Raw genomic sequence first — 27,830 nt, forward strand, 5'->3', positions numbered from 1 at the left:
TAGTACACCCGCCGTTGATTTCTCAAGCTTACGGCAAAAAATCTGCCTCATAGGAATAATTCGGCAAGCAAAATTAAAAGAGCCTAAAAGGGATTGCACCTGCTTCAACCGGAGCCTTTCTAGCTGCAAACATTCCTCTATTTGCTCCAAAAGCTTCTGGACCTTATCCGCCGGGAGGCGGCAGCATCCCGCCCTGGTATCGACTTCGATACCCAATTAGGACAAACAAAAAGTGGGGCCCTCTGTTTTTTCCCGAGCAACTGGAACCCCCAAAACATGAAACAACGAGCTGGCTGAAAACAAAATTTCCTGACAAATCTTGCTGTTTCCTGGACCTATAAAAAGAAAATCGTCTAAATAATGGGCGACACCATAATGACCTGTGCCCGCGACAATGCACCAGTGAAGGAAAGTGCTGAATTTCTCAAAATAGGCACAAGAAACAGAAACCCCATGGGCAGACACTTATCCACGTAGAACTTACCCTCCAACTTAAAACCCATGTAACGCATGGAATCGGGGTGTAGTGGCAGTAGCCGAAAAGCCGACTCGATATCTAACTTTGCCATCAACGCCCCAGGGCCAAAACTGCGAATCAAGCACAGTGCATCGTCAAACAACTGATACCGCACCCTGCAAAGCTCCTCGGGAATGGCGTAGTTGACAGAACCCCCGGGTGAGACAGATGTTGGATTAAATGGAACTTGCCGGGCACTTTCTTGGGCACCACCCCCAGGGGGGAAATGCACAAACCCGGTAGGGGTTCCGCATCAAAAGGACCGCACATATGTCCTAATTGAACCTCCGTATCCACTTTCTGCCGCACCACCAGCGGTAATTCCCTCGCTGACCTAAGATTCCTGCAAGCAACAACTTGGAGAGAAATGGAAATGGGTAAACGAAAACTGAAATTAAAATCCTCAAACAAAAACTTAGCATCATCCCGCAAAGGATAATGTGCCAACCACTTACTAAGTTCCTCTAAAACAATGGGTGTTGGCGCCCTATTTATTGACCCCAGCATTCTCCCGCTGCTCCGAATGGGAAGCACCACCCCCGCCCTTGCAGTCCTTGGCTGGGTATCCTCCCCCACAATTGCGACAGGAGTGGGGAAAACGACAATTCGTCCCTCTATTACATTTCCCATCATTGAAGGCAAAACATTTTCCTTTTGCCGTGTACCCTGAGCTGCCCTTCCCCACTACACTTGGCTTCTTATACTGACTCTCTGATGAGTTTTTATTATGCTGGGTTACATTTAGCCACACCTCCACGTCTTTTACCCCCAAAGGCATGACCAAATTTCCTTCCTGCTTACGACAAAATTTTTCATCGTAATCTCTCCAAACATAACCCCGAGAAGCCAAGAACATATCGTAAACGAAGTAAATGTATTTAAGCATGTTCATGTGCTCCCCAGGCCTGGTTTCAAGGTAACAAGCCGCAAAAACTAAAACACCCCTCATCCAATGATAAATACTACGAAAAGCATTTTCCCCAATGCCACCTGTCTTCTTGGCCTTCTCAAAATCCTGCCTCATGTCATCCGTGAGAGTAAACATATCAATATATTTTCCCTTGCTTATCTTTTCCCGGATTCTCTTCCTTAAACCCCTCATAATAGCCGTATTGGCGCAATGCACCATATCAGAATATGGTGGCACTTCCGCAGGTGCAGCTGTTTTCTCAGGACCCTTGCTCTTTGCCGCTTTCTTGACTATGCGGTGCGCAATCAATTTTGCTAATATCTGCGGGCGTTTAGGGGACCCTGACGACTCGCTGCTAGTAGATAAATCGGACGAATAACTGTCATTGGAAATCTGTGGAGATGTATGCTCACCTGTTCCTGAAGGGCCTGGAAGCTCCGAATCCTCCGATATCACTCCTGCCGTCCCCGTAATATTGCTCCCTGATGCCGCAACTTCATCCCGAGACACAGTCCTCTTTCTCCATACCACCGCTTCTGATACCGCAGCAGCTGCTGAACCACTAGGAAGAACATCAGGTGTGGCAAAAGACGTGTTAACATCCACGGATGACACTGACTCAACAACTGGTGTTGGGGGAGGGGGGTCGGAGGGATGGGAGGCGCCTGCGATGCAGTAACCGGAACAGTTTGACTCAATATGGAAACGGGGCTAAAATAAGGAACGGAAACTACTGGTGATTGAGGAAAATTCTGCTGCAGAGTGTTTGGCGGGGGGGGTATGCTGGCAACCAGGAACCGGGTGAAGCGTAAGCAGGGTGCCAGGAGCCATATGGGCTAAGTGGCTGTTGTGCTCCAAAAAGACTCGGCTGACTATAAGGAAGTTGGCTAAAAGTAGGGGCCGAGGGGGTGTAGGAGGGGTAAGAAACTGTCATGGGGGGGAAAACGGAATGCTGGGGAAAAACATGGTGCGCGCCTAATGACCAAGTGGTTTGCACGGCGTGTGGAGAGGAAACCACTGAAGGTAATTGCGAACTGATCGCATGCGACCGTGACATCTGGAAAAACGGCTGCCGAGCCGTACTGACAGCAGGCACGGCCTGAAAAAGAGGGGCATTAATGGGCAAAGTATTAACAGCATAACCCGCAAAGGTATTATGCAAGTTTAAAGCAGTGGGCTGATGGTGCAAACTATAACCTGCTGACCATGAGCTTGCAGTGCTCATGGCCTGCACATTAGCAGCTGAACCAGCAGGTGGCGCCATATTCAATATTCAAATCACTGACAGGCTCAGCCATCTCAGGGGCTGCAGAGCTCTCCCTCCCAGCCCCTAAAATGGCACCCGCGGAGGTAACGGCTGGTAAGGGCCCTGATACCTCCGCAGAGAGGCCAGGGGTCCCTATAGCATTTGCCACTGTATTACTATTGCTTAGCGCAGCTGGGGATTCCCTGTCCCCGGCATGCGCCTCATCATGTGACCCGTCTCCAGCCCCAGCGCCCACCGCGACGCCCGGAGGGACACCCGGGTCGCGCCAGACGCCAGAACCGCCGGCAGGTAAGGCAGGCATTGGAGGTACCGCGGCCGGGGATTCCACATCCCCGACTCGCAGGGGGTCCTTACCTCCCTCCGCGGGCATGGGAACGCATGCTCGGCTCGAGCGTGCGCCCGGGCCAACGAGCTCCACCGCCGCCTGTACAAGCAGCAGGGGCCAGGAGGAGGGAAACCGGGGAGCCGCCTCATCTCCCGTTTGAAGCACGAGCTGAACACCGGCAGGTTCCCCAGGTGAAGGAGGGCACGCCAACAAGACAGGCCGGCGGTAGCCCGCGGCCGCGAGTGGGCGGGCTGCCTCCGCTAAACAAGAGGGGAGGGGGTGCAGATCGCTTGGGATGGGGCATCCTGCCTGGTCATGGGAGGGTAACAGGGGCAACACAGCATAGCAATAAGGTGGGAAAAGCTTAGTGCAGTAAAGAAAAAAAAAAGGGGGAGAAGTGGAGGTTTAAACGAAGTATGGGTTAGGATTAGCTGAAGAGGACAAGAAAAACTATAAAATATAAACTAAGACAAGAAGGTAAAGAAAAATTGACAAAAGAAACTGAGGCTTAAACAGTGGATGACAGGAAAAACTGGTACAACTCCTGAGGTAATCTAAGAGTGATACAGGCTTGACTTATCTGGCTTCCAACTGAAAAAGAGGCAGAACCTTATTCAAATTCCGCCTTAAATAGCACAACCTAAATGTACACGCCCCTAACAACCTTAATTGGTTGACCCTAAATGATAACAAAACACCTCACAACATAGAATCTGCCTAGCAACAGCTTCTTTAGGGTACCCATCACAAATAATGTTGAACTCTTAAATAGTCTCCTCGGCTTAGGCATCCCTCGTCTAGTCTAAGCGTGCCGTGCACTGCAGTCACACCACAATGTTTTCAGCTGGTCTCCTTCCATAGCCAGCCCTCTCCCCCCCAACACTGCAACATGCACTGATCTAACCAACCCCTATTAACCAACCCCCCTGCAACTTGCGGTGCTGTAGCCAGCCCCATCTTCTGCAGTCACACACAGTGAATTGAACCCCCTCTCCCGGCAGTGTAGACGGCCTCCTCCGATAACCTTCTCCCTCCACCCCAGTGTAGCCAGCCTCCAATCACCTTCTCTCCCCCCCAGTGTAGCCAGCCTCCTCCTATCACCTTCTCCCCCTCCCCCCAGCAGTGTAGCCAGCCTACGCCAATCACCCTCTCTCACCCTCTCTCCCTATTTCCCCATGTAGTGCAGCCTACCTTCTCCGATCACCTTCTTCCCCTTCCCTACACCCCCTTCCCCCGCAGTGTAGCCAGCCTTCTCCGATCACCTTCTCCAATCCCCCCCCTTCTCCTGCAATGTGCATTGCAGCCAGCTTCCGACTTTACCTCCCTTTTGATCTGGGTCCTCTCCCCCAGGGGCAGCAACATTACCCAGCACAAACACAGAGGCAGCACTCTTGGTAAGTTTAAATAAAAGAATAATTCTTATAGTGTTAAATAACAGAGGTATATATATATATAGTACAGACGGTGGCACTCACAGGTCTTCCACAGTGTATTATACATGCTTGCCTACCCTCCCGATTTCTGCGGGAGCCTGCCGAATTAAGATGGGAGCTCCCGCTACCCCGCAATGTATATGCAATCCCCCGCTTTCACTACTGCCCTGCTGGAAATCCTACCTGCGCATGTGCGATGGGGCCCAGGCTTGTATACAGGAAGACGCAGGGGCAGGGAGTCTGTCTGCTATGGAGCCTGGAGATGCCTCCCAGGTCCGCCCCCTGCACAGCTAACAGTCACATGGGCCACACACTGACTGCTGGGAGAGACTGATGCTCCCAGCATTCCCTTGCCAGCCCAGACTTCCCAGCCATAACGGAGGACAGACAGCTGGGGGAGGAGCCTACACTGAACTGACTGAGGAGCTGTGTGACTGATCAGAGCTCACTGTAGCTCCAGCAAGAACCATGAATGTCAGTGGTGCTGCAGGAGAGGACAGGTGAGGGGATGAGAGAGTGTGTGTGTGTGTCTATTACTGTGTGTGCGTGTGTGTGTGTGCCAGTGGGGGGACCATTAATGTGAGTCTGTGTGGGGGGGTCCTATTACTGTGTGTGTCAGTGGGAGGACCATTAATGTGAGTCTGTGTGTGGGGGGTCCTATTACTGTGTGTGTGTGTGTCAGTGGGGGGACCATTAATGTGAGTCTGTGTGGGGGGGGTCCTATTACTGTGTGTGTGTGTCAGTGGGGGGACCATTAATGTGAGTCTGTGTGGGAGGGTCCTATTACTGTGTGCGTGTGTGTGGGGGGGTCCTATTACTGTGTGTGTGTGTGTGTGGAGGGGGGTTCCTATTACTGAGTGTGTGTGGGGGGTCCTATTACTGTGTGTGTATGTGTGGGTCCTATTACTGTGTGTGTGTGTGTGGGGGGGTCCTATTACTGTGTGTGTGTGTGTGTCCTATTACTGTGTGTGTGTGTGTGTGTGTGGGGGGGGTCCTATTACTGTGTGTGTGTGTGTGGGGGGGGGGGTCCTATTACTGTGTGTGTGTGGGGGGGTCCTATTACTGTGTGTGTGTATGGGCGCGTGGTAAAAGATACACCAATAGATGGATCTAGACATGCCTTTTGGGCGGTGCTGGCCACGCCCTCCAACACCGCGCGTGTCGTTTTCTACTTCCGTAAATGATCTCCCTCAAACTACTTTTCAAAAGTAGGCAAGTATGGTATTATATTAAAGGACAATTAGACCATCTTGTAGCCAACGTTTCAATCTCCTTTATTGGAGATTTTCCTCAGGGATCCTATAAAGGAGATTGAAACGTCAGTTACAAGATGGTCTAATTGTCCATTATTATAATATACTGTGGAAGTCCTGGGAGTGCCGCTGTCTGTACCATATATCTCAACGGTGTATACCACCCCTGGGAGGGCACCAAGGCAAGATGTATAATTGACTCAAGTGTAGTGTCGGTCTTTATATTGATTTTTATATATATATATGGAGGTGATGGTTGCTGGAAGGTCCTCTGTATAATACCCTGAATTATTTCATGCGTTGTAAGTGCTTATCAGTTTGTAAAATTTTTCAGAAAGTTCCAACACTACAATCCTTTTTGGTGGAAGGAGGCAGCTGTCCTTTCCGTATGTCTGAATGGCTGTCAGACGAAATGTGATCTGGAAAATGGGGTGGAAAGGTGCAAAATAGCAAAATAACAAAATAGTGTAATTGTGCTCAAAATAGATATGTGCGTACCAGAAATAAATTCTTTATAGCTTATCTGAGTGGTCTTGTCAGCCGGTTATAGCTTTATCCGGGTATCTGGTGCCACACAATGGACCAGTTAAAATCTTGCATTGAGATAGAGAGATAAATTCTTTCCTCGCCTGTCCTCCTGTGTTCCTCTCACCCCAAGATTTTTCACATATTTGGATGGTGGTCTTTTAAATCAAAAAAGGACCCATCATCAATAGTATATTTAAAACAGGGGGCTTTATTATAGGGGAATATACAAGGGATACAAATAGACAAGGTTAAATAGGAGATAAAAAAGTTTTGCTTATCTGCAATGGTAGTAGTCAGAGGTCATATAGGTAAGGCTGGCAGTTCCCAATGCGTTTCGTCCTTTGGACTTCCTCAGGGGTACATTCCCCTATGTATAGGGCCGGCTGGCTTGACCGTTAAAGGGTGCTGTAACCCCCAAAGTACACTCCAGTCCAAACCAAAAAAAAATTATTTTCTGTGTTTGTGAATTGTGTGCGCAGTAGCCGCACGTGCATCAACAAAGTAGTGCCAAGCGTGCGCCTGTGTCATAAGTAAAGGGCCGGCTGGCTTGACCGTTAAAGGGTGCTGTAACCCCCAAAGTACACTCCAAACCAAATAAAAAAATATTTTCTGTGTTTGTGAATTGTGTGCGCAGTAGCCGCACATGCATCAACAAAGTAGTGCCAAGCGTGCGCCTGTGTCATAAGTAAAGGGCCGGCTGGCTTGACCGTTAAAGGGTGCTGTAACCCCCAAAGTACACTCCAGTCCAAACCAAAAAAAAAATTATTTTCTGTGTTTGTGAATTGTGTGCGCAGTAGCCGCACGTGCATCAACAAAGTAGTGCCAAGCGTGCGCCTGTGTCATAAGTAAAGGGCCGGCTGGCTTGACCATTAAAGGGTGCTGTAACCCCCAAAGTACACTCCAGTCCAAACCAAAAAAAAAATTATTTTCTGTGTTTGTGAATTGTGTGCGCAGTAGCCGCACGTGCATCAACAAAGTAGTGCCAAGCGTGCGCCTGTGTCATAAGTAAAGGGCCGGCTGGCTTGACCGTTAAAGGGTGCTGTAACCCCTAAAGTACACTCCAGTCCAAACCAAAAAAATATATATTTTCTGTGTTTGTGAATTGTGTGCGCAGTAGCCGCACGTGCATCAACAAAGTAGTGCCAAGCGTGCGCCTGTGTCATAAGTAAAGGGCCGGCTGGCTTGACCGTTAAAGGGTGCTGTAACCCCCAAAGTACACTCCAGTCCAAACCAAAAAAATATATATTTTCTGTGTTTGTGAATTGTGTGCGCAGTAGCCGCACGTGCATCAACAAAGTAGTTCCAAGCGTGCGCCTGTGTCATAAGTAAAGGGCCGGCTGGCTTGACCGTTAAAGGGTGCTGTAACCCCCAAAGTACACTCCAGTCCAAACCAAAAAAAAAATATTTTCTGTGTTTGTGAATTGTGTGCGCAGTAGCCGCACGTGCATCAACAAAGTAGTGCCAAGCGTGCGCCTGTGTCATAAGTAAAGGGCCGGCTGGCTTGACCGTTAAAGGGTACTGTAACCCCCAAAGTACACTCCAGTCCAAACCAAAAAAAAAAATATTTTCTGTGTTTGTGAATTGTGTGCACAGTAGCCGCACGTGCATCAACAAAGTAGTGCCAAGCGTGCGCCTGTGTCATAAGTAAAGGGCTGGCTGGCTTGACCGTTAAAGGGTGCTGTAACCCCCAAAGTACACTCCAGTCCAAACCAAAAAAATATATATTTTCTGTGTTTGTGAATTGTGTGCGCAGTAGCCGCACGTGCATCAACAAAGTAGTGCCAAGCGTGCGCCTGTGTCATAAGTAAAGGGCCGGCTGGCTTGACCGTTAAAGGGTGCTGTAACCCCCAAAGTACACTCCAGTCCAAACCAAAAAATTTTTTATTTTCTATGTTTGTGAATTGTGTGCGCAGTAGCCGCACGTGCATCAACAAAGTAGTGCCAAGCGTGCGCCTGTGTCATAAGTAAAGGGCCGGCTGGCTTGACCGTTAAAGGGTGCTGTAACCCCCAAAGTACACTCCAGTCCAAACCAAAAAAAAAATTATTTTCTGTGTTTGTGAATTGTGTGCGCAGTAGCCGCACGTGCATCAACAAAGTAGTGCCAAGCGTGCGCCTGTGTCATAAGTAAAGGGCCGGCTGGCTTGACCATTAAAGGGTGCTGTAACCCCCAAAGTACACTCCAGTCCAAACCAAAAAAAAAATTATTTTCTGTGTTTGTGAATTGTGTGCGCAGTAGCCGCACGTGCATCAACAAAGTAGTGCCAAGCGTGCGCCTGTGTCATAAGTAAAGGGCCGGCTGGCTTGACCGTTAAAGGGTGCTGTAACCCCTAAAGTACACTCCAGTCCAAACCAAAAAAATATATATTTTCTGTGTTTGTGAATTGTGTGCGCAGTAGCCGCACGTGCATCAACAAAGTAGTGCCAAGCGTGCGCCTGTGTCATAAGTAAAGGGCCGGCTGGCTTGACCGTTAAAGGGTGCTGTAACCCCCAAAGTACACTCCAGTCCAAACCAAAAAAATATATATTTTCTGTGTTTGTGAATTGTGTGCGCAGTAGCCGCACGTGCATCAACAAAGTAGTTCCAAGCGTGCGCCTGTGTCATAAGTAAAGGGCCGGCTGGCTTGACCGTTAAAGGGTGCTGTAACCCCCAAAGTACACTCCAGTCCAAACCAAAAAAAAAATATTTTCTGTGTTTGTGAATTGTGTGCGCAGTAGCCGCACGTGCATCAACAAAGTAGTGCCAAGCGTGCGCCTGTGTCATAAGTAAAGGGCCGGCTGGCTTGACCGTTAAAGGGTACTGTAACCCCCAAAGTACACTCCAGTCCAAACCAAAAAAAAAAATATTTTCTGTGTTTGTGAATTGTGTGCACAGTAGCCGCACGTGCATCAACAAAGTAGTGCCAAGCGTGCGCCTGTGTCATAAGTAAAGGGCTGGCTGGCTTGACCGTTAAAGGGTGCTGTAACCCCCAAAGTACACTCCAGTCCAAACCAAAAAAATATATATTTTCTGTGTTTGTGAATTGTGTGCGCAGTAGCCGCACGTGCATCAACAAAGTAGTGCCAAGCGTGCGCCTGTGTCATAAGTAAAGGGCCGGCTGGCTTGACCGTTAAAGGGTGCTGTAACCCCCAAAGTACACTCCAGTCCAAACCAAAAAAATTTTTATTTTCTATGTTTGTGAATTGTGTGCGCAGTAGCCGCACGTGCATCAACAAAGTAGTGCCAAGCGTGCGCCTGTGTCATAAGTAAAGGGCCGGCTGGGTTGACCGTTAAAGGGTGCTGTGACCCCCAAAGTACACTCCAGTCCAAACCAAAAAAATATATATTTTCTGTGTTTGTGAATTGTGTGCACAGTAGCCGCACGTGCATCAACAAAGTAGTGCCAAGCGTGCGCCTGTGTCATAAGTAAAGGGCCGGCTGGCTTGACCGTTAAAGGGTGCTGTAACCCCCAAAGTACACTCCAGTCCAAACCAAAAAAATATATATTTTCTGTGTTTGTGAATTGTGTGCGCAGTAGCCGCACGTGCATCAACAAAGGAGCAGCGCCAAGCGTGCGCCTGTGTCCCATAAGTAAAGAGCCGGCTGGCTCATTTCTTAAAGGCTGGTGTAACCCACAAAGTGCACTACACTCCAGCAAAAATAAAAAAATATTTTCTGTGTTTAGCCGCACGTATATATCAAATCGATATAACATAAATGGAGGACCAAACTTTGTCCGATAAAAATAGAATAGAGAAAGATCAAGAACCACTTCCTCCTAGTGCTGAAGCTGCTGCCACTAGTCATGACATAGACGATAACATGCCATCAACGTCGTCTGCCAAGGCCGATGCCCAATGTCATAATAGACGGCGCATACAATCCCAAATGACAAGGTTCAGGAAAATGACCTTGAAAAAAACATATAAATCAGCTGAAGAGAAACGTAAACTTGCCAATATGCCATTTACGACACGGAGTGGCAAGGAACGGCTAAGGTCGATCCCTAGTATGTTCATGACTAGTGGTTCAGCTTCACATGACGATGGAAGCCCTCCTCCCACTAAAAAAATCAAAATAGTTAAGCTGGCAAAAGCACAGCGAAGAACTGTGCTTTCTAAGAAGATATCACAAATCCCCAAGGAGAGTCCAAGTGTGGTGGTGGTTGCGATGCCTGACCTTCCCAGCACTGGACGGGAAGAGGTGGCTCTTTCCACCATTTGCATGCCCCCTGCAAGTGCTGAAAGGAGCACCCACAGTCCACTTGCTGATATGCAAATTGAAGATGTCACTGTTGAAGTACAACAGGATGAGGATACTGGTGTAGCTGGCGCTGAGGAGGAAGTTGGCGAGGAGGATTCTGATGGTGATGTGGTTTGTTTAAATCAGGCTCCGGGTGAGACAGTTGTTGTCCGTGGGATGAAAAAGCCCATCACGGTCATGCCTGGGCAGAAGACCAAACATTCCACCTCTTTGGTCTGGCAATATTTCTATCCAAATCCGGACAACAACTGTCTTGCCATATGTACCTTATGTAAAGGTGGAATAAGTAGGGGTAGGGTCGTTAACCACCTAGGAACATCCTCCCTTATACGGCACCTGCAGCGCGTTCATAATAAGTTACTGTCAAGTTCAGAAACTTTGGCTAAGACCGTAAGCAGTCCAGGGACACCTAAATCCCGTTGTCCTGTTGTATCCAAGTGCCTGCAAACCACACCGTCAACTCTCTCCTCGTCAATTTCCTCCTTAGTCAGGATCGGAAGTAGTCCTGCAGGCCATGTCACTGGCATGACTGACTCTCCTATCTGGGATTCCTCCAGAGGATCCTGCATTGCTACGCCTCCTGCTGCCGCTGCTGCTGTTGCTGCTGCTGGTAGTCGTTCATCATCCCAGAGAGGAAGTAGGAACACCACTACTTTTACTAAACAATTGACCCTCCAACAGTCCTTAGCGAGGAGGATGAAGTACGACAGCAGTCATCCTGAAGCAAAACGTATAACTGAGGCCTTGACTGCTATGTTGGTGTTAGACGTGCGTCCGGTGTCCGCCATTAGTGCAGTGGGATTTAGACAATTGCTGGAGGTAGTGTGTCCCCGGTTCCAAATCCCGTCTAGATTCCACTTCACTAGGCAGGTGATACCGAGACTGTACAGAAACGTCAGAAAAAGTGTCCTCAGTGTCCTGAAAAATGCCGTTGTACCCAATGTTCACTTAACCACGGACATGTTGACAAGTGGAACAGGGCAGACTAAGGACTATATGACTGTGACAGCCCACTGGGTAGATGTATCACCTTATGCAGCAACAGCAGCAGCGTCACCAGTCGCAGCATCTCAGAAACGCCAGCTCGTTCCAAGGCAGGCTACGCTGTGTATCACCGGTTTCAGTAAGAGGCACACCGCCGACAACCTCTTAGAGAAACTGAGGGAAATCATCGCCCAGTGGCTTACCCCACTTAGACTCTCCTGGGGATTTGTGATATCTGACAACGCCACCAATATTGTGCAGGCATTACATCTGGGCAAATTCCAGCACGTCCCATGTTTTGCTCACACAATAAACTTGGTGGTGCAGAATTTTCTGAAAAGCGACAGGGGCGTGCAGGAGACGCTTTGGGTGGCCCAAAAAATTTCAGGCCACTTTCGCCATTCAGCGACTGCGTGCCGAAGACTGGAGCGCCAGCAAACACTCTTGAACCTGCCCCGCCATCACCTGAAGCAAGAGGTTGTGACGCGGTGGAACTCAACCCTCTATATGCTTCAGAGGATGGAGGAGCAGCAAAAGGCCATTCAAGCCTATACATCCACCTATGACATAGGCAAAGGAGGGGGTATGCACCTGACTCAAGCGCAGTGGAGAATGATTTCTGTGTTGTGCAAGGTTCTCCAGCCCTTCGAACTTGCCACACGTGAAGTTAGTTCAGACACTGCCAGCTTGAGTCAGGTCATTCCCCTCATCAGGCTTTTCAGAAGCAGCTGGAGAAAGTGAAGGAGGAGCTAAGATGGAGTGATTCCGCTCGGCATGTGGGACTTGTGGATGAAGCCCTTCATTCGCTTTGCCAGGATTCCAGGGTGGTCAATCTGTTGAAATCAGACCACTACATTTTGGCCACCGTGCTCGATCCTAGGTTTAAAGCCTATGTGGTGTCTCTCTTTCCGGCCGACACAAGCCTGCAGAGGTGCAAAGACCTGCTGGTGAACACACTGTCAGCTGAAGCGGAACGTGACACGTCAACAGCTCCTTCTTCATTTTCTCCAGCAACTGGGGCTGCCAGGAAAAAACTTAGGTATCCTAAGCAACCCGCTGGTGGTGATGCAGGGCAGGCAGGACCAAGTTTGGAAATCTGGTCCGGACTGAAGGACCTGGCAACAATTTCTGACATGTCTACTGTCACTGCATATGATACTGTCACCATTGACAGAATGGTGGAGGATTACATCGGTGACAGCATCCAAGTAGGCATGTCAGACAGTCCATACCTGTACTGGCAGGAAAAAGAGGCAATTTGGAGGCCCCTGTACAAACTGGCTCTATTTTACCTGAGTTGCCCCCCCTCCAGTGTGTACTCCGAAAGAGTGTTTAGTGCAGCCGGGAACCTTGTCAGCGAAAGGCGTAGGAGGTTGCTTCCACAGAATGTGGAGAAGATGATGTTCATCAAAATGAATTATCAGCTCTTCCAGGGAGACCAGCCTCCAGAACGTACAGAGGGACCTGTGGTGGTGGATTCAAGTGGGGACGAGTTAATACTTTGTGAGGATGAAGATGTACACACTGAAGAGGGTGAGGAATCGGTGGATGAGGAGGATGAGGATGACATCTTGCCTCCGTAGAGCCAGTTTGTGCAGGGACACATTAATTGCCAGCTTGTTTTGTGGGGGCCCAAACGAACCAATCATTTCAGCCACAGTTGTGTGGCAGACCCTGGCGCTGAAATGATTGGTTTGTTAAAGTGTGCATGTCCTGTTTATACAACATAAGGGTGGGTGGGAGGGCCCAAGGACAATTCCATCTTGCACCTCTTTTTTTTCTTTGCATTATGTACAGTTTGGGGCCTAGTTTTTCAAACTGCCATCCTGCCTGCCACTGCAGTATCACGCCTAGATGGGTCATGTGTTTGTGCCGCCCACTCGTGTCGCTTAGCATAGTCATCCAGCTACCTCGGTGCAACCTTTTGGACATAAAAACACTATTGTGAGGTGTGAGCTGTTCAGAATAGACTGGAAATGAGTGGAAATTAAGGTTATTGAGGTTAATAATAGCATAGGAGCAGAAAAACCTACAAATTCTGTGATTTTAGCTATTTTTATGCTTTTTTTTCAAAAAAATACAGATCCAAAACACAAAACCCAGAACCCAAAACACGGAAGGATGGTTTTGGCAAAACCAATCCAGATCCAAAACACGAAGAAAGATCCAGATCCAAAACCAAAACACAAAACACGAAAAGTGGCCGGTGCACACCCCTAATATATATATATATATATACATATACATACAGTCAGGTGCATAAATATTGGGATATTGACAGAATTTTCATATTTTGGCCTCTATTCACCACCACAATGGCTTTGAAATTAAACAAACAAGATGTGCTTTAACTGCAGACTTTCAGATTTAATTTGAGGGTAATTACATCCAAATCAGGTGAACGGTGTAAAGCTGGCCACACACTAGACCAACTTACATCCAACCAGCCAACTTGTTGATTGGTTGGAATGAAAATCTGGTAACGTATGGAAGTAAATGATGATCAGCAATTTGCTCCTAAATACCAGAAAACGGATGATAATGGTTGTCAGACATGTTTGTTAAATGTTTGATCTAAACTATTTGTTCAAACAACAGTTTTTGTCCATATTCCAGCATTTAGGAGCAAATTGCTGATTGTCATTTGCTTTCATACCTTACCAGATTTTCATTCCAACCGATCAACTAGTTGGCTGGTTGGACAGATAATCTATAGATGTGTGGCCAGCTTAAGAATTACAATGGTTTCTATATGTGCCTCCCACTTTTTAAGGGCCAAAAGTAATGGGACTATCAACTCAAAAGCTATTTCATGGACAGGTGTGGGCTATTCCCTCGTTATTTAATTATCAATTAAGCAAGTAAAAGGTCTGGAGTTGATTCTAGGTGTGATATTTCATTTGGAATCAGTTGCTGTCGACTCTCAAAGGGCTCTATTTACTACAATCCGCATATTGAATGCGGATTGTAGTGTGATATTGCCGAGTGAATTCGCATTGTGAATTCAGGTAATATCACAGGGATTTACTATAAATCCCTTGCAGGGACAGAGCTTGCGATAAAGCTCTGTCCCTGCGGATCCCATCCGCACTCTAGTCGTGGTATTTTCGGAAAAAATACCGCGACTAAGAGCCCGCGCATGCGCCGACCGACCACCGCTACTACCCCCCCACCGATGCTAAGCCCCGCCCCTGATGCTAAGCCCCACCCCCCGCGATCGCGGACCCCCGCGACCCCCCCTCCCCCCCCCCACGACCCCCCCTCCCTTCACTTACCTGCATCCTCCTGGCCTCCGGTGGTCTTCTCCGGGCTTCCCGATCAGGTGATCTCCCATACTGCACTGGGGCCCGATCACCTGATGACCGGGCCCCAGTGCACTGTGGGAGACCAGCTGACCGGAGAGGAGCCATCACCGGAGGCCCGATCACCGGTCCCTGGATTCAGGTAAGTGAAAAAAAAAATGTTTAATTTTTTTTTTCATTTTTTTACAGCAATCAGCTTTCGGTCTATTTAGACCACACAGCTGATTACTGGTACCCGGCTCCCGCCTCTGCTCTCCCCGTTAGAGCAGAGTGGGAGCCCGGCAACCGGGGGAGACCCTGGATAACGCCACCTCTAGGTGGCGTTATTATCACAGGGCTTCCCCCGGTATTTTTTTACAATTTATTTTAGTAACTTGCACACAGATCACATTTCCCATTACAATTATGGGAAATGCGATCTGCTTTGCTAAAAATAAGTGATACTGGGGGTTGGAGTAGAATTTTACTAATTCTACTCCAATTGCCCTGTAATAAATACAGGTGAAACTAAAATAATGTGAAAAGGGTGTGAAAACACCCTTTTTCACTTTATTTTAGTAAAAATAATGTTAATAAATAGAGCCCAAAATGAGATCCAAAGAGCTGTCACTATCACTACTTAAACTATTTAATGTATAACTGAACTAATAGAATAAGAAAGAAAGACAAAGTATGGTGGCGCAGAAAGAACGGCCCCACAATGCAAGATCACCAACTGCATACTCACATCGATCTTCTAAATGGGAGGCGAGCAGCCAGCCCATTACCACGCCCAAGGTATCCACCTCCCACCCCAATGACACAACGTGAGGCCCACCTGGTTAGGTGGTTGCCACTGACCCCAGTACGGTAAAATCAGCCAAAGCCATGTATTGGAAGGGAGAGCACCTCAAGCTCCAAAGACAGATGGCGACTGCTACCTTTCTTTCCCGCCACAAGAAAACCCGACACCAAACAACTGAATGAATAAGTGAGGGACGGCGGGAAACAACCGACCAGAGAATATTCTATAAAATGGCTGCCAAGCAGCAACTCTGAAATAGCACTGACCCACCCTCTGCCAATCCTATAGGCTAACCAAACCTAACCCCACCCCACAACACTACCTTACTAAACAACTAGCCCCTTCTTGTCTAGAGGCCGACACCCACAGGCTCAGGTGTTTACTTTAACTCCTTGCATATGAAATGCACTCCGTCCTAAAATCCGGACCTGGTGGACTATACAGTAGGGGGGTAATTGGGTAGAATAGATTATGAAGGTGGTCTTGGAATTTGATATGTTTTTCTGAAGACATAAGTTTTCAGGGGCCGCTTGAATGTGACAGTGACTGGGAGCAGGTAACGAGTGTGGATGAGAAACATTCCTCATCACATATCACAGCGATTTGGAATTTACTTTCAGGGCTATATAACATTGCTAGCACGCTGGTACACAGGGTCTGAACGGAGCAAGTCTCAGTGCAGGCTACTGTGCACATTGTGAATGTGGCATAGGCTACAATGGCAAATGCCCTAAGCTAACCTAAGCTAGAGCTTATAGGGAGTACAGATGAGGACCGCTGCAGAGATCTCATGTGAATTAAAAAGACATATGAGCATGCATTCAACAATACAAAGAGCAAAAGTATATTTATATCAGGGGTGTGCACCGGCCACTTTTTGTGTTTTGGTTTTGGATCTGGATCTTTCTTCCTGTTTTGGATCTGATTTTTGTGGCCAAAAGTAAAACCACCCTTCCGTGTTTTGGGTTCTCGGTTTTGTGTTTTGGATCTTTATTTTTGGGAAAAAAGCATAAAAACTGCTAAAATCACAGAATTTCTGTGTTTTTCTGTTCCTATGCTATTATTAACCTACATAACATTAATTTCCACTAATTTCCAGTCTATTCTGCACACCTCACAACTCACAATATTGTTTTTAGGCCAAAAGGTTGCACCAAGGTAGCTGGATGACTATGCTAAGCGACACAAGTGGGCGGCACTAACACGTGGCCCATCTAGTAGTGACACTGCAGTGGCAGACAGGATGGCAGTTTGAAAAACTAGGCCCCAAACAGTACCCGCTGGAATCCACCGCCACAAGTCCCTCTGTACTTTCTTTAGGCTGGTCTACCTGGAAGAATTGATAATTAATTTTGATGAACATTATCTTCTCCACATTTTGTGGAAGCAACCTCCTACGCCTTTCGCTGACAAGGTTCCCGGTTGCACTAAACACTCTTTCGGAGTACACACTGGAGGGGCGGCAACTTAGGTAAAATAGAGCCAGTTTGTACAGGGGCCTCCAAATTGCCTCTTTTTCCTGCCAGTACAGGTACAGACTGTCTGACATGCCTACTTGGATGCTGTCACCTATGTAATCCTCCACCATTCTGTCAATGGTGACAGTATGATATGCAGTGACAGTAGACATGTCAGAAATTGTTGCCAGGTCCTTCAGTCCGGACAAGATGTCCAAACTTGGTCCTGTCTGCCCTGCATCACTGCCAGCGGGTTGCTTAGTTGTTTCCTGGCAGGCCCAGTTGCAGGAGAAAATTAAGAAGGAGCTGTTGATGTGTCACATTCCGCTTCAGCTAACAGTGTTTTCACCAGCAGGTCTATGCACCTCTGCAGGCTTGTGTCGGCTGGAAAACGAGAACACCACGTAGGCTTTAAACCTAGGATCGAGCACCATGGCCAAAATGTAGTGATATGATTTTAACAGATTGACCACTCTGGAATCCTGGCAAAGCGAATGAAGGGCTTCATCCACAAGTCCCACATACCGAGGAAAATTGCTCCGTCTTAGCTCCTCCTTCACTTTCTCCAACTGCTTCTGCAAAAGCCTGATGAGGGGAATGACCTGACTCAAGCTGGCAGTGTCTGAACTGACTTCACCTGTGGCAAGTTCGAAGGGCTGGAGAACCTTGCACAACACGGAAATCATTCTCCACTGCGCTTGAGTCAGATGCATACCCCCTCCTTTGCCTATGTCTTAGATGGATGTATAGGCTTGAATGGCTTTTTGCTGCTCCTCCATCCGCTGAAGCATATAGAGGGTTGAGTTCCACCGCGTCACAACCTCTTGCTTCAGGTGATGGCGGGACAGATTCAAGAGCGTTTGCTGGCGCTTCAGCCTTCGGCACGCAGTCGCTGAATGGTGAAAGTGGCTAGAAATTTTTTGGGCCACCCAAAGCGTCTCCTGCACGCCCCTGTCGTTTCTCAGAAAATTCTGCACCACCAAATTTATTGTGTGAGCAAAATATTGGATGTGCTGGAATTTGCCCAGATGTAATGCCCGCACAATATTGGTGGTGTTGTCAGATATCACATATCCCCAGGAGTGTCTAAGTAGGGTAAGCTATTGAGCGATAATTTCCCTCAGTTTCTCTAAGAGGTTGTCGGTGGTGTGCCTCTTACTGAAACCGGTGATACACAGAAATAGCCTGCCTTGGAACGAGCTGGAATTTCTGAGATGCTGCTACTGGTGACGCTGCTGTTGTTGCTGCATAAGGTAATACATCTACCCAGTGGGCTGTCAGAGTCATATAGTCCTTAGTCTGCCATGTTCCACTTGTCCACATGTCCATGGTTAAGTGGACATTGGGTACAACAGCATTTTTTAGGACACTGAGGACACTTTTTCTGATATCTCTGTACATTCTCGGTATCGCCTGCCTAGTGAAGTGGAATCTAGACGGAATTTGGTACTGGGGACACACTACCTCCATCAATTGTCCAAATCCCACTGCACTAATGGCGGATACCGGACGCATGTCTAGCACCAACATAGCTGTCAAGGCCTCAGTTATCCGCTTTGCAACAGGATGACTACTGTCGTACTTCATCCTCCTCGCTAAGGACTGTTGGAGGGTCAATTGCTTAGTAAAAGAAGTAGTGGTGTAGCTACTGGAAGTAATGCCGACCCCGGCTTCCCGACTGCTTAATCCCGGCAAGGGTTAAATGACAGGTGCCGAAATCCTGACGCCTGTCATTTTACCTACGCCAGGAGGCCAGCGCCCGGCATCCTGATCGAAGTGACGCCGGCCGCGGACAGCCGCGGTTGGGAGGGTTAGGTTTAAGGCTCCCGGGGGGGGGACTTAGGGTTAGGCAAGGGGGAGATAGGGTTAGGCACCCCCAGGGGAAGGTTAGGGTTAAGCACCCCCCGGGGGACTTAGGTTTAGGCGGCGGGGAAGGGGGGGTTAGGTTTAGGCACTTAGAGGGGGGATTAGGGTTAGGCACTGGGGGGGTTAGGGTTAGGCATCCTAAAGGAGGGTTAGGGGGGGAAATTAGATTAGTTATACTTACCTCTCTAGACGATCGGGATTTCCTCCTGTTTCGGGCTGCCGCTGCTGGGATTTGCGGCTGGTGGTAAATCATACTGATCCCGTTCCTACTTCCTCTCTGGGATGATGAATGACTCCGAGCAGAAGCGGCAGCAGTAGGTGTAGCAATGCAAGATCGTCCCGAGGAATCCCGGATAGGAAAGTCAGTCATGCCAGTGACATGGCCTGCAGGAATACTTCTGACCTGGACTGAGGAGAAATTGACGATGAGGGAGTTGGCGGTGTGGTTTGCAGGCGCTTGGATACAACAGGACAAAGGGATTTAGGTGTCCCTGGACTGCTTACGGGCTTAGCCACAGTTTCTGAACTTGACAGTAACTTTTTATGAATGCGCTGCAGATGACGTATAAGGGAGGATGTTCCTAGGTGGTTGGCGTCCCTATCCCTACTTATTCCACCTTTACATATGGTGCATATGGCAAGACAGTTGTTGTCCGGATTTGGATAGAAAGAATTCCAGACCAAAGAGGTGGAATGTTTGGTCTTCTGCCCAAGCATGACCGTGATGGGCTTTTTCATCTCACGGACAACAACTGTCTCCCCGGTGCCTGATTTTAAACAAACCACCTCACCATCAGAATCTTCCTCGTCAACTTCCTCCTCAGCACCAGTTACACCAATATCCTCATCCTGTTGTTCTTCAACAGTGACATCTTCAATTTGAATATCAGTAAGTGGACTGTGGGTGCTCCTTCCAGCACTTTCAGAGGGCGTGCAAATGGTGGAAGGAGCCACCTCTTCCCGTCCAACCGTCGCCACATTTGGACTCTCTATGAGGATTTGTGATATCTTCTTAGAATTAGAAAGCACAGTTCTTTGCTGTGCTTTTGCCAGCTTAACTCGTTTGATTCTTGTAGCGGGAGGCGGGCTTCCATCATCATGTGAAGCTGAACCATTAGTCATGAACCTAGGGGAGGACCTTAGCCGTTCCTTGCCACTCCATGTCGTAAATGGCATATTGGCAAGTTTACATTTCTCCTTAGACGATTTAAATTTATTTTTTAAAGTCATTTTCCTGAACTTTGCCATTTGGGATTTTATATGCCCTCTACTATGACATTGGGTATCGGCCTTGGCAGACAATGTTGATGGCATTTCATCATCTATGTCATGACTAGTGGCAGCAGCTTCAGCACTAGGAGGAAGTGGCTCTTGACCTTTCCCTATTTTATTTTCATCGGACAAATTTTTGGCCTCCATTTATGTGGTATTGATGCACGTGCGTCTACAGCACACACAAATACAGAAAAAGATTTTTTTAATTTTTTTTCAGGCACTTTAGGGGTTACACCACCCTTCAACAGACGTGCCAGCCGGCCTTTTACTTATGACACAGGCGCATGCTTGGTGCTACTTTGTTGATGCATGTACGGCTACAGCGCACACAAGTCACAAACACAGAAAAAAAAATTATATTTTTTCAGGCACTTTTTTGGTTACACCACCCTTCAACAGATGAGCCAGCTGGCCCTTTACTTATGACACAGGCACATGCTTGGCGCTACTTTGTTGATGCACGTGCGGCTACAGGGCGCACAAACAGAAATGTATTTATTTTTTTGCACTTGGGGGGGAGCACCCTTGATGGACGAGCACCCCCCCGGCCAACACTACAGCACCCCTTTAGGACTTCAGCCTTTATGGGACACTGCACAACACAGCCCAGCCATCCCCTATGAACTTTGGAGTGGACACAGCCCCTATGGACAACAGACTGCTCAACACAGCCCAGCCAGTCCCTATAGACTTTGGAGTGGACACAGCCCCTGTGGACGATAACAGCAGCACAACTCCCACCCTCCCTCTTCACTGTCCACAGCCGGAGTGAAAAATGGCACCGATGCGGGAACCTTTTATTAATTCCAAAACCCAAGAAAATCCGACAGCGGGATGATGATGTTTTGCCTCAATTTCAGATCCGAGTCAGGTTGCAAAACTTGAACCTAACTCGGATCCGCCTCAGATCGGGGGAGTTCGGATTTCAGAAATCCGAACCCGAGCAACCCTAATTTATATCAGGTCAATGTTTCTAAAATTAACAAATTAGGGTGTTTAAATATGATGTTAATTATCCCCCAAACCGGTACTCCGGTTCCTTCCCACAATGCAAAAACATACTGGTAGGATAATTGGTTTGTGAAAAAAAAATGAACCCTAGTGCAGAGGTTCCCAATCTCTGGGCCTGATTCAGACCTGGTCGCAAGCGCTGAGCGCTCGCAACCGGGTCGATCGTGGCCCAGAGCGCATGCGCACAACAGAGCCGGCTCCGTCGTGCGCATGTGCGAGACCTGGATAGCGACGGGCAAGCCGTCGCTCCGGGTCTCGCACCAAAGGGGGCGTGCTGTCGATGTTGAGTGACAGCACGCCCCCTTTGTTGGGCGGGCCGGGGGGGTGGCTGCCCAGATGGAGGTGTTCCCATGAGAATGCCTACCGTCTGGGGCTGGCCCCACTGACATCATAAGTGATGTCAGTGGGAGAGCTTTCGGCTCTGTTAGAGCCGAAAGCTCTCTAGGGCTTGCGGCAACGAGACCTACCACAGCTATGCGAGTGGCCAGGAGGCCGTTCTAAAAAAAAAAAGACCGGCCCTGAATCAGGGTATCTGTCCTGATGTAACTGACTAAATATTCTCTGTAAAGTGCTGCGGAATATCCCATGTATTAATGTGTGGTTGGGTGGTAAAGGATAGGGGCGCTATGTGCCCCCGTCATTATCGGTGCTGCTGTCTACAAGATAGCATGCCGATGTACAACACAATGTATGAACGGTCAGTGGCACTGACTGTTCCGACAGCTGCAGCTATCGATTTTGCCAGCTGTGGCAGTTGTTGTTGCCCCCCGACAGCAGTGACATCACTGTCACTGACTGCGGCGACTGCTGGGCTGCACGGGAGATCTCATGATGTTTGCGAGAACTGACGCATGCCCAGTGGAGTCTGACGGTAGGTGACACATAGCACATCATCACTAGGGTCCCACTTTACCACCCAATGGTGAAAAAGTATATAACACATGTAACTTTAACAAGAAGATGGGGCCCCCTCAGCTCTGGGCCCCATAGCAGCTGCACCCCTTACACCTATGGTAGTTATGCCCATGGCTATGGGTAACTTCCCCACTGGTCTGTTTCTCCTCTGTTTACAAGGTTTGATCCATCTCTTTAGACATTCACATAAAACTGGTCAACATTTTGCCATGAAGTGATTATACTGTATCATCCTGGGAATAACAGCTGCCATGTATTTTGTTTATGACATAAAAACTAGAACTATATAAAAAAAAATGGGTGGAACAGTGATTATCATGGTCTGTTAAATGTAAATATGGAATATTAATATACCTTACAGTGTAAAAATTATATATAGATTAATAATACAAGTATCAAATGTGAATAAAAAAGGTTTAATAAAAATACATATGTAGCATAAGTGGCAACACATATATAATGGATGAATCACCTATGGATTATATAAGATAGGTAAAAATAATAATTATGATTGCTAAGAATTAGCTTTTTGCCATTATAGTCCAAGAATTCTCTGCATCTGGCTGAAATAAAATGGACCAAATAAGTAACTCAGGGCCTGATTCAGAGCCGGACGCTCTGACCAGAGCGTTCGCTCTGAATCAGTGCCCTCCTACCTTAAAATGGTGGCCTCCTGGCTGCTCGCATAGCTGTGGGTGACCACCCACAGCATATGCGAGCGGCCAAAAAGATGGTCGCAATGGTGAAGACCATCGCGACCATCGGGCTTGCGACGAGACCCTTGTGGTAGGGTCTCGTTGCCGCAAGCCCTGGAGTGATTTTGGCTCTATCAGAGCCAAAATCACTCCCACTGACATCACTAGTGATGTCAGTGGGTCCGGACTCAGACGGTAGGCGTTCCCATGGGAACGCCTCCGTCTGGCAACCACGCCCCTGGCACGCCCACTAAAGGGGGCGTGCTGTCAGTCACCATTGACAGCACGCCCCCTTAATGCGAGACCCATAACGACGGCTTGGCCGTCGTTATTCGGGTCTCGCACATGCGCACGACGGAGCTCCCTCCGCCGTGCGCATGCGCATTGGGGGAACATCGACCCGCTTGCGAGCGTACTGCGCTCGCGAGCGGGTCTGAATGACCCCCACAGTTCTTTAGGAACGACGAGCGAAGTTATTCCTCTTCCCGTGTCGGACTCTGTGGGCGTCCCCACTTACTCTAAACCCCTCCCCCAGCAATTGGCTGCTGGAGGCAACTTGCCACCCCAGAGACCAACCACTGCACCAGCACGTCTCGGCTCCACTATCTGGCACCTTCCACGTGCAGTGACATTGTGTGAGCCTCCTCCCTGCACAGTGTGACTAAGCTGATAAGGACAGCCTCCATTGCCACCCCCCGCAGTGTGCACCACTATAGCCTCAAAAGCTTCAACCCTCCCCCCGCTGTAAGGACCCCTATAGCCCATAGTGTGCACCCCTGTAGCCATCCTCCTAACCCCCTGCCCACAGTGTGCACCCCTGCATCCTAACCCTCTGCCCATAGTGTGCATCCCTGTAGCCAGCCTCCTAACCCCCTGCCCATAGTGTGCACTCCTAACCCTCTGCCCATAGTGTGCATCCTTGTAGCCAGCCTCCTAACCCCCTGCCCATAGTGTGAACCCCTGCCTCTTAACCCTGTGCCCATAGTGTGCATCCCTGTAGCCAGCCTCCTAACCCCCTTCCCATAGTGTGCACCCCTGTAGCCAGCCTCCTAACCCCCTGCCCATAGTGTGCACCCCTGTAGCCAGCCTCCTAACGCCCTGCCCATAGTGTGCACCCCTGTAGCCAGCCCCCTAACCCCTTGCCCATAGTGTGCACCCCAGTAGCCAGCCTCCTAACCCCCTACCCATAGTGTGCATCCCCGTAGCCAGCCTCCTAACCCCCTGCCCATAGTGTGCACCCCAGCATGCCCTAGCAAGGAAAGGGAGACTACACCCTCGTGAGTAAGCCAATCATGTTTTACTGAAATAATTTAAATAATTAGATAACGCATCTCTCTAATTAATTGTTTGTGTGTGTATATATATATATATATATATATATATATATATAAATACTCACTTACTGTATATATCCCACACACAACTTGCTCTCCTGCTCTCTCTATTTGTATATTTTATACATGTGTGTATATAAATATATATTATATATACAGTATATACACAATGTACAGTATGTATATGATAGATGTATATCTAAATCTATCATATACACACAACTCACTATTTGTGTAATATATATATATATATAGATATATGCGTATGTATTGTGTATTGTGTCCATCCAGTGCGCATGCACAATGGTTGTTTCTCGCATTGTTCCATAAGCTGTGTTGCACAGCAGATGGACAATACAATAAACCACCTGGTGCTGTTACATACAGAAGGTAATGACACATCACGCCTGCCTACAAAGGATCGTGCAGTGTGTACGGTGCACGCGATGTATCGTTTAATCACATCGCACAGACGGCTGAGTCACACATCGTAAAGTGTGTTCCCAGCTTTAGACTCATACAATTGAGCCTGCATAAATTAGTATTTGCCATTCTTCCCTTTAGCATGCACATTTTAAGTACTGTACAGTATATGGTCTTTTTTTAATTACTATTGTCACTGGTTTTATATAGATTGTTGTATTTGCTAGTTGAGTATAGGGGGTAAATTTACTAAAGTGAGTTTTTAGAAGTGAGTTTTAAGTAGGGGTGAGCGGGTTCGGATTTCTGAAATCCGAACCCCCCCGAGCCCCCCCGATCCGAGGCCGATCCGAGTCAGGCTCGACTTTTCCCGCCTGACTCGGATCTGAAATCGAGGCAAAACGTCATCATCCCACCTTCCGGGTCTCGCGGGTTTTGGATCCTATATAAGGTACCCGCGTCGGCGCCATTTTCTCACTCGGCTGTGGACAGTGAAGAGGGAGGGTGGGAGTTAGGGCTGGCTGGGCTGTGTAGTGTAGTGTAGTGCAGAGTAGTGTTGTGCTGTGCTGCTGTTGTCCATAGGGGCTGTGTCCACTACTTCCAAGTCCATAGGGGCTGGCTGTGTTGTGCTGTGCTGCTGTTGTCCATAGGGGCTGTGTCCACTACTTCAAAGTCCATAGGGGCTGGCTGGACTGTGTTGTGCAGTCAGTTGTCCATAGGGGCTGTGTCCACTCCAAAGTCCTGTGCAGTGTCCCAGTCCTAAAGGGGTGCTGTAGTGTTGTCCAGGGGGTGCTCTGTCCATCAGGGGTGCTCCCCCCAAGTGCTAAAAAAATATATATTTTTTCTGTGCTTGTGAATTGTGTGCGCAGTAGCCGCACGTGCATCAACAAAGTAGTGCCAAGCGTGCGCCTGTGTTATAAGTAAAGGGCCGGCTGGCTTGACCGTTAAAGGGTGCTGTAACCCCCAAAGTACACTCCAAACCAAATAAAAAAATATTTTCTGTGTTTGTGAATTGTGTGCGCAGTAGCCGCACGTGCATCAACAAAGTAGTGCCAAGCGTGCGCCTGTGTCATAAGTAAAGGGCCGGCTGGCTTGACCGTTAAAGGGTGCTGTAACCCCCAAAGTACACTCCAAACCAAATAAAAAAATATTTTCTGTGTTTGTGAATTGTGTGCGCAGTAGCCGCACGTGCATCAACAAAGTAGTGCCAAGCGTGCGCCTGTGTCATAAGTAAAGGGCCGGCTGGCTTGACCGTTAAAGGGTGCTGTAACCCCCAAAGTACACTCCAAACCAAATAAAAAAATATTTTCTGTGTTTGTGAATTGTGTGCGCAGTGGCCGCACGTGCATCAACAAAGTAGTGCCAAGCGTGCGCCTGTGTCATAAGTAAAGGGCCGGCTGGCTTGACCGTTAAAGGGTGCTGCAACTCCCAAAGTACACTCCAAACCAAAAAAAAAAATATTTTCTGTGTTTGTGAATTGCGTGCACAGTAGCCGCACGTGCATCAACAAAGTAGTGCCAAGCGTGCGCCTGTGTCATAAGTAAAGGGCCGGCTGGATTGACCGCTAAAGGGTGCTGTAACCCCCAAAGGGCACTCCAAAACAAAATAAAAAAAAATTTTCTGTGTTTGTGAATTGTGTGCTCTGTGGTTGCACGTGCATCAACAAAGGAGCAGCGCCAAGCGTGCGCCTGTGTCCCATAAGTAAAGAGCCGGCTGGCTCATTTCTTAAAGGGTGGTGTAACCCACAAAGTGCACTACTCTCCAGCAAAAATAAAAAAATATTTTCTGTGTTTGTGTGCGCCTTAGCCGCACGTATATATCAATATAACATAAATGGAGGACCAAACTTTCTCTGATAAAAATAAAATAGGGAAAGATCAAGAGCCACTTCCTCCTAGTGCTGTTGCTGCTGCTGGGAGTTGTTCATCATCCCAGAGAGGAAGTAGGAACACCACTACTTTTACTAAACAATTGACCCTCCAACAGTCCCTAGCGATGAGGATGAAGTACGACAGCAGTCATCCTGAAGCAAAACGTATAACTGAGGCCTTGACTGCTATGTTGGTGTTAGACGTGCGTCCAGTATCCGCCATTAGTGCAGTGGGATTTAGACAATTGATGGAGGTAGTGTGTCCCCGGTTCCAAATCCCGTCTAGATTCCACCTGCATCCTCAAAGCAGCAGCGACAAGCGTGCGTCTGTCTGTTAAAGGGTGGTGTAACCCTCAAAGTGCGCTCCACAAACAATAAAAAAATTCTTTTTATTTTTTCTCTTTGTGAAATGTGTGGGCTGTAGCCGCACCTGCATACTTAAAGCAGCAGCGACAAGCGTGCATCTGTCTGTTAAAGGGTGGTGTAACCCTCAAAGTGCGCTCCACAAACAATAAAAATATTCTTTTTTTTTCTCTTTGTGAAATGTGTGGGCTGTAGCCGCACCTGCATCCTTAAAGCAGCAGCGACAAGCGTGCGTCTGTCTGTTAAAGGGTGGTGTAACCCTCAAAGTGCGCTCCACAAACAATAAAAAAATTCTTCTTTTTTTTCTGTCTTTGTGAATTGTGTGGGCTGTAGCCGCAGTTGCATCCTCAAAGCAACAGCGACAAGCGTGCGTCTGTCTGTTAAAGGGTGGTGTAACCCTCAAAGTGCGCTCCACAAACAATAAAAAAATTCTTCTTTTTTTTTCTGTCTTTGTGAAATGTGTGGGCTGTAGCCGCACCTGCATCCTTAAAGCAGCAGCGACAAGCATGCGTCTGTCTGTTAAAGGATTACATCGGTGACAGCATCCAAGTAGGCATGTCAGACAGTCCGTACCTGTACTGGCAGGAAAAAGAAGCAATTTGGAGGTCCCTGTACAAACTGGCTCTATTTTACCTGAGTTGCCCCCCCTCCAGTGTGTACTCAGAAAGAGTGTTTAGTGCAGCCGGGAACCTTGTCAGCGAAAGGCGTAGGAGGTTGCTTCCACAAAATGTGGAGATGATGTTCATAAAATGAATTATCAACTCTTCCAGGGAGACCAGCCTCCAGAACGTACAGAGGGACCTGTGGTTGTGGATTCCAGCGGGGACGAATTAATACTCTGTGAGGATGAGGATGTACACAACACTGAAGAGGGTGAGGAATCGGTGGATGAGGAGGATGAGGACGACATCTTGCCTCCGTAGAGCCAGTTTGTGCAGGGACACATTAATTGCCAGCTTGTTTTGTGGGGGCCCAAACGAACCAATCATTTCAGCCACAGTCGTGTGGCAGACCCTGGCGCTGAAATGTTTGGTTTGTTAAAGTGTGCATGTCCTGTTTATACAACATAAGGGTGGGTGGG

The 27,830-nt window shown here is 48.2% G+C and overlaps 1 protein-coding gene across 1 annotated transcript in view; it reads right to left on the reverse strand.

Annotated features, from left to right (window-relative positions):
• Nucleotides 1–1,004: 1,004 nt before the first annotated feature.
• The window catches only part of LOC148516671 (uncharacterized), a 38,542-nt gene continuing 11,716 nt past the window's right edge, over nt 1,005–27,830 (reverse strand). The window contains exon 4 of the mRNA XM_088479738.1: nt 1,005–2,092. Coding sequence (XP_088335864.1) covers nt 1,005–2,092 — 1,088 coding nt within the window. The remainder of the gene's footprint in view (nt 2,093–27,830) is intronic.

The sequence above is a fragment of the Taudactylus pleione genome, unplaced genomic scaffold (genome assembly GCF_031769625.1).
Source record: "Taudactylus pleione unplaced genomic scaffold, aTauple2 ptg000244l, whole genome shotgun sequence".
Lineage (NCBI taxonomy): Eukaryota > Metazoa > Chordata > Amphibia > Anura > Myobatrachidae > Taudactylus > Taudactylus pleione.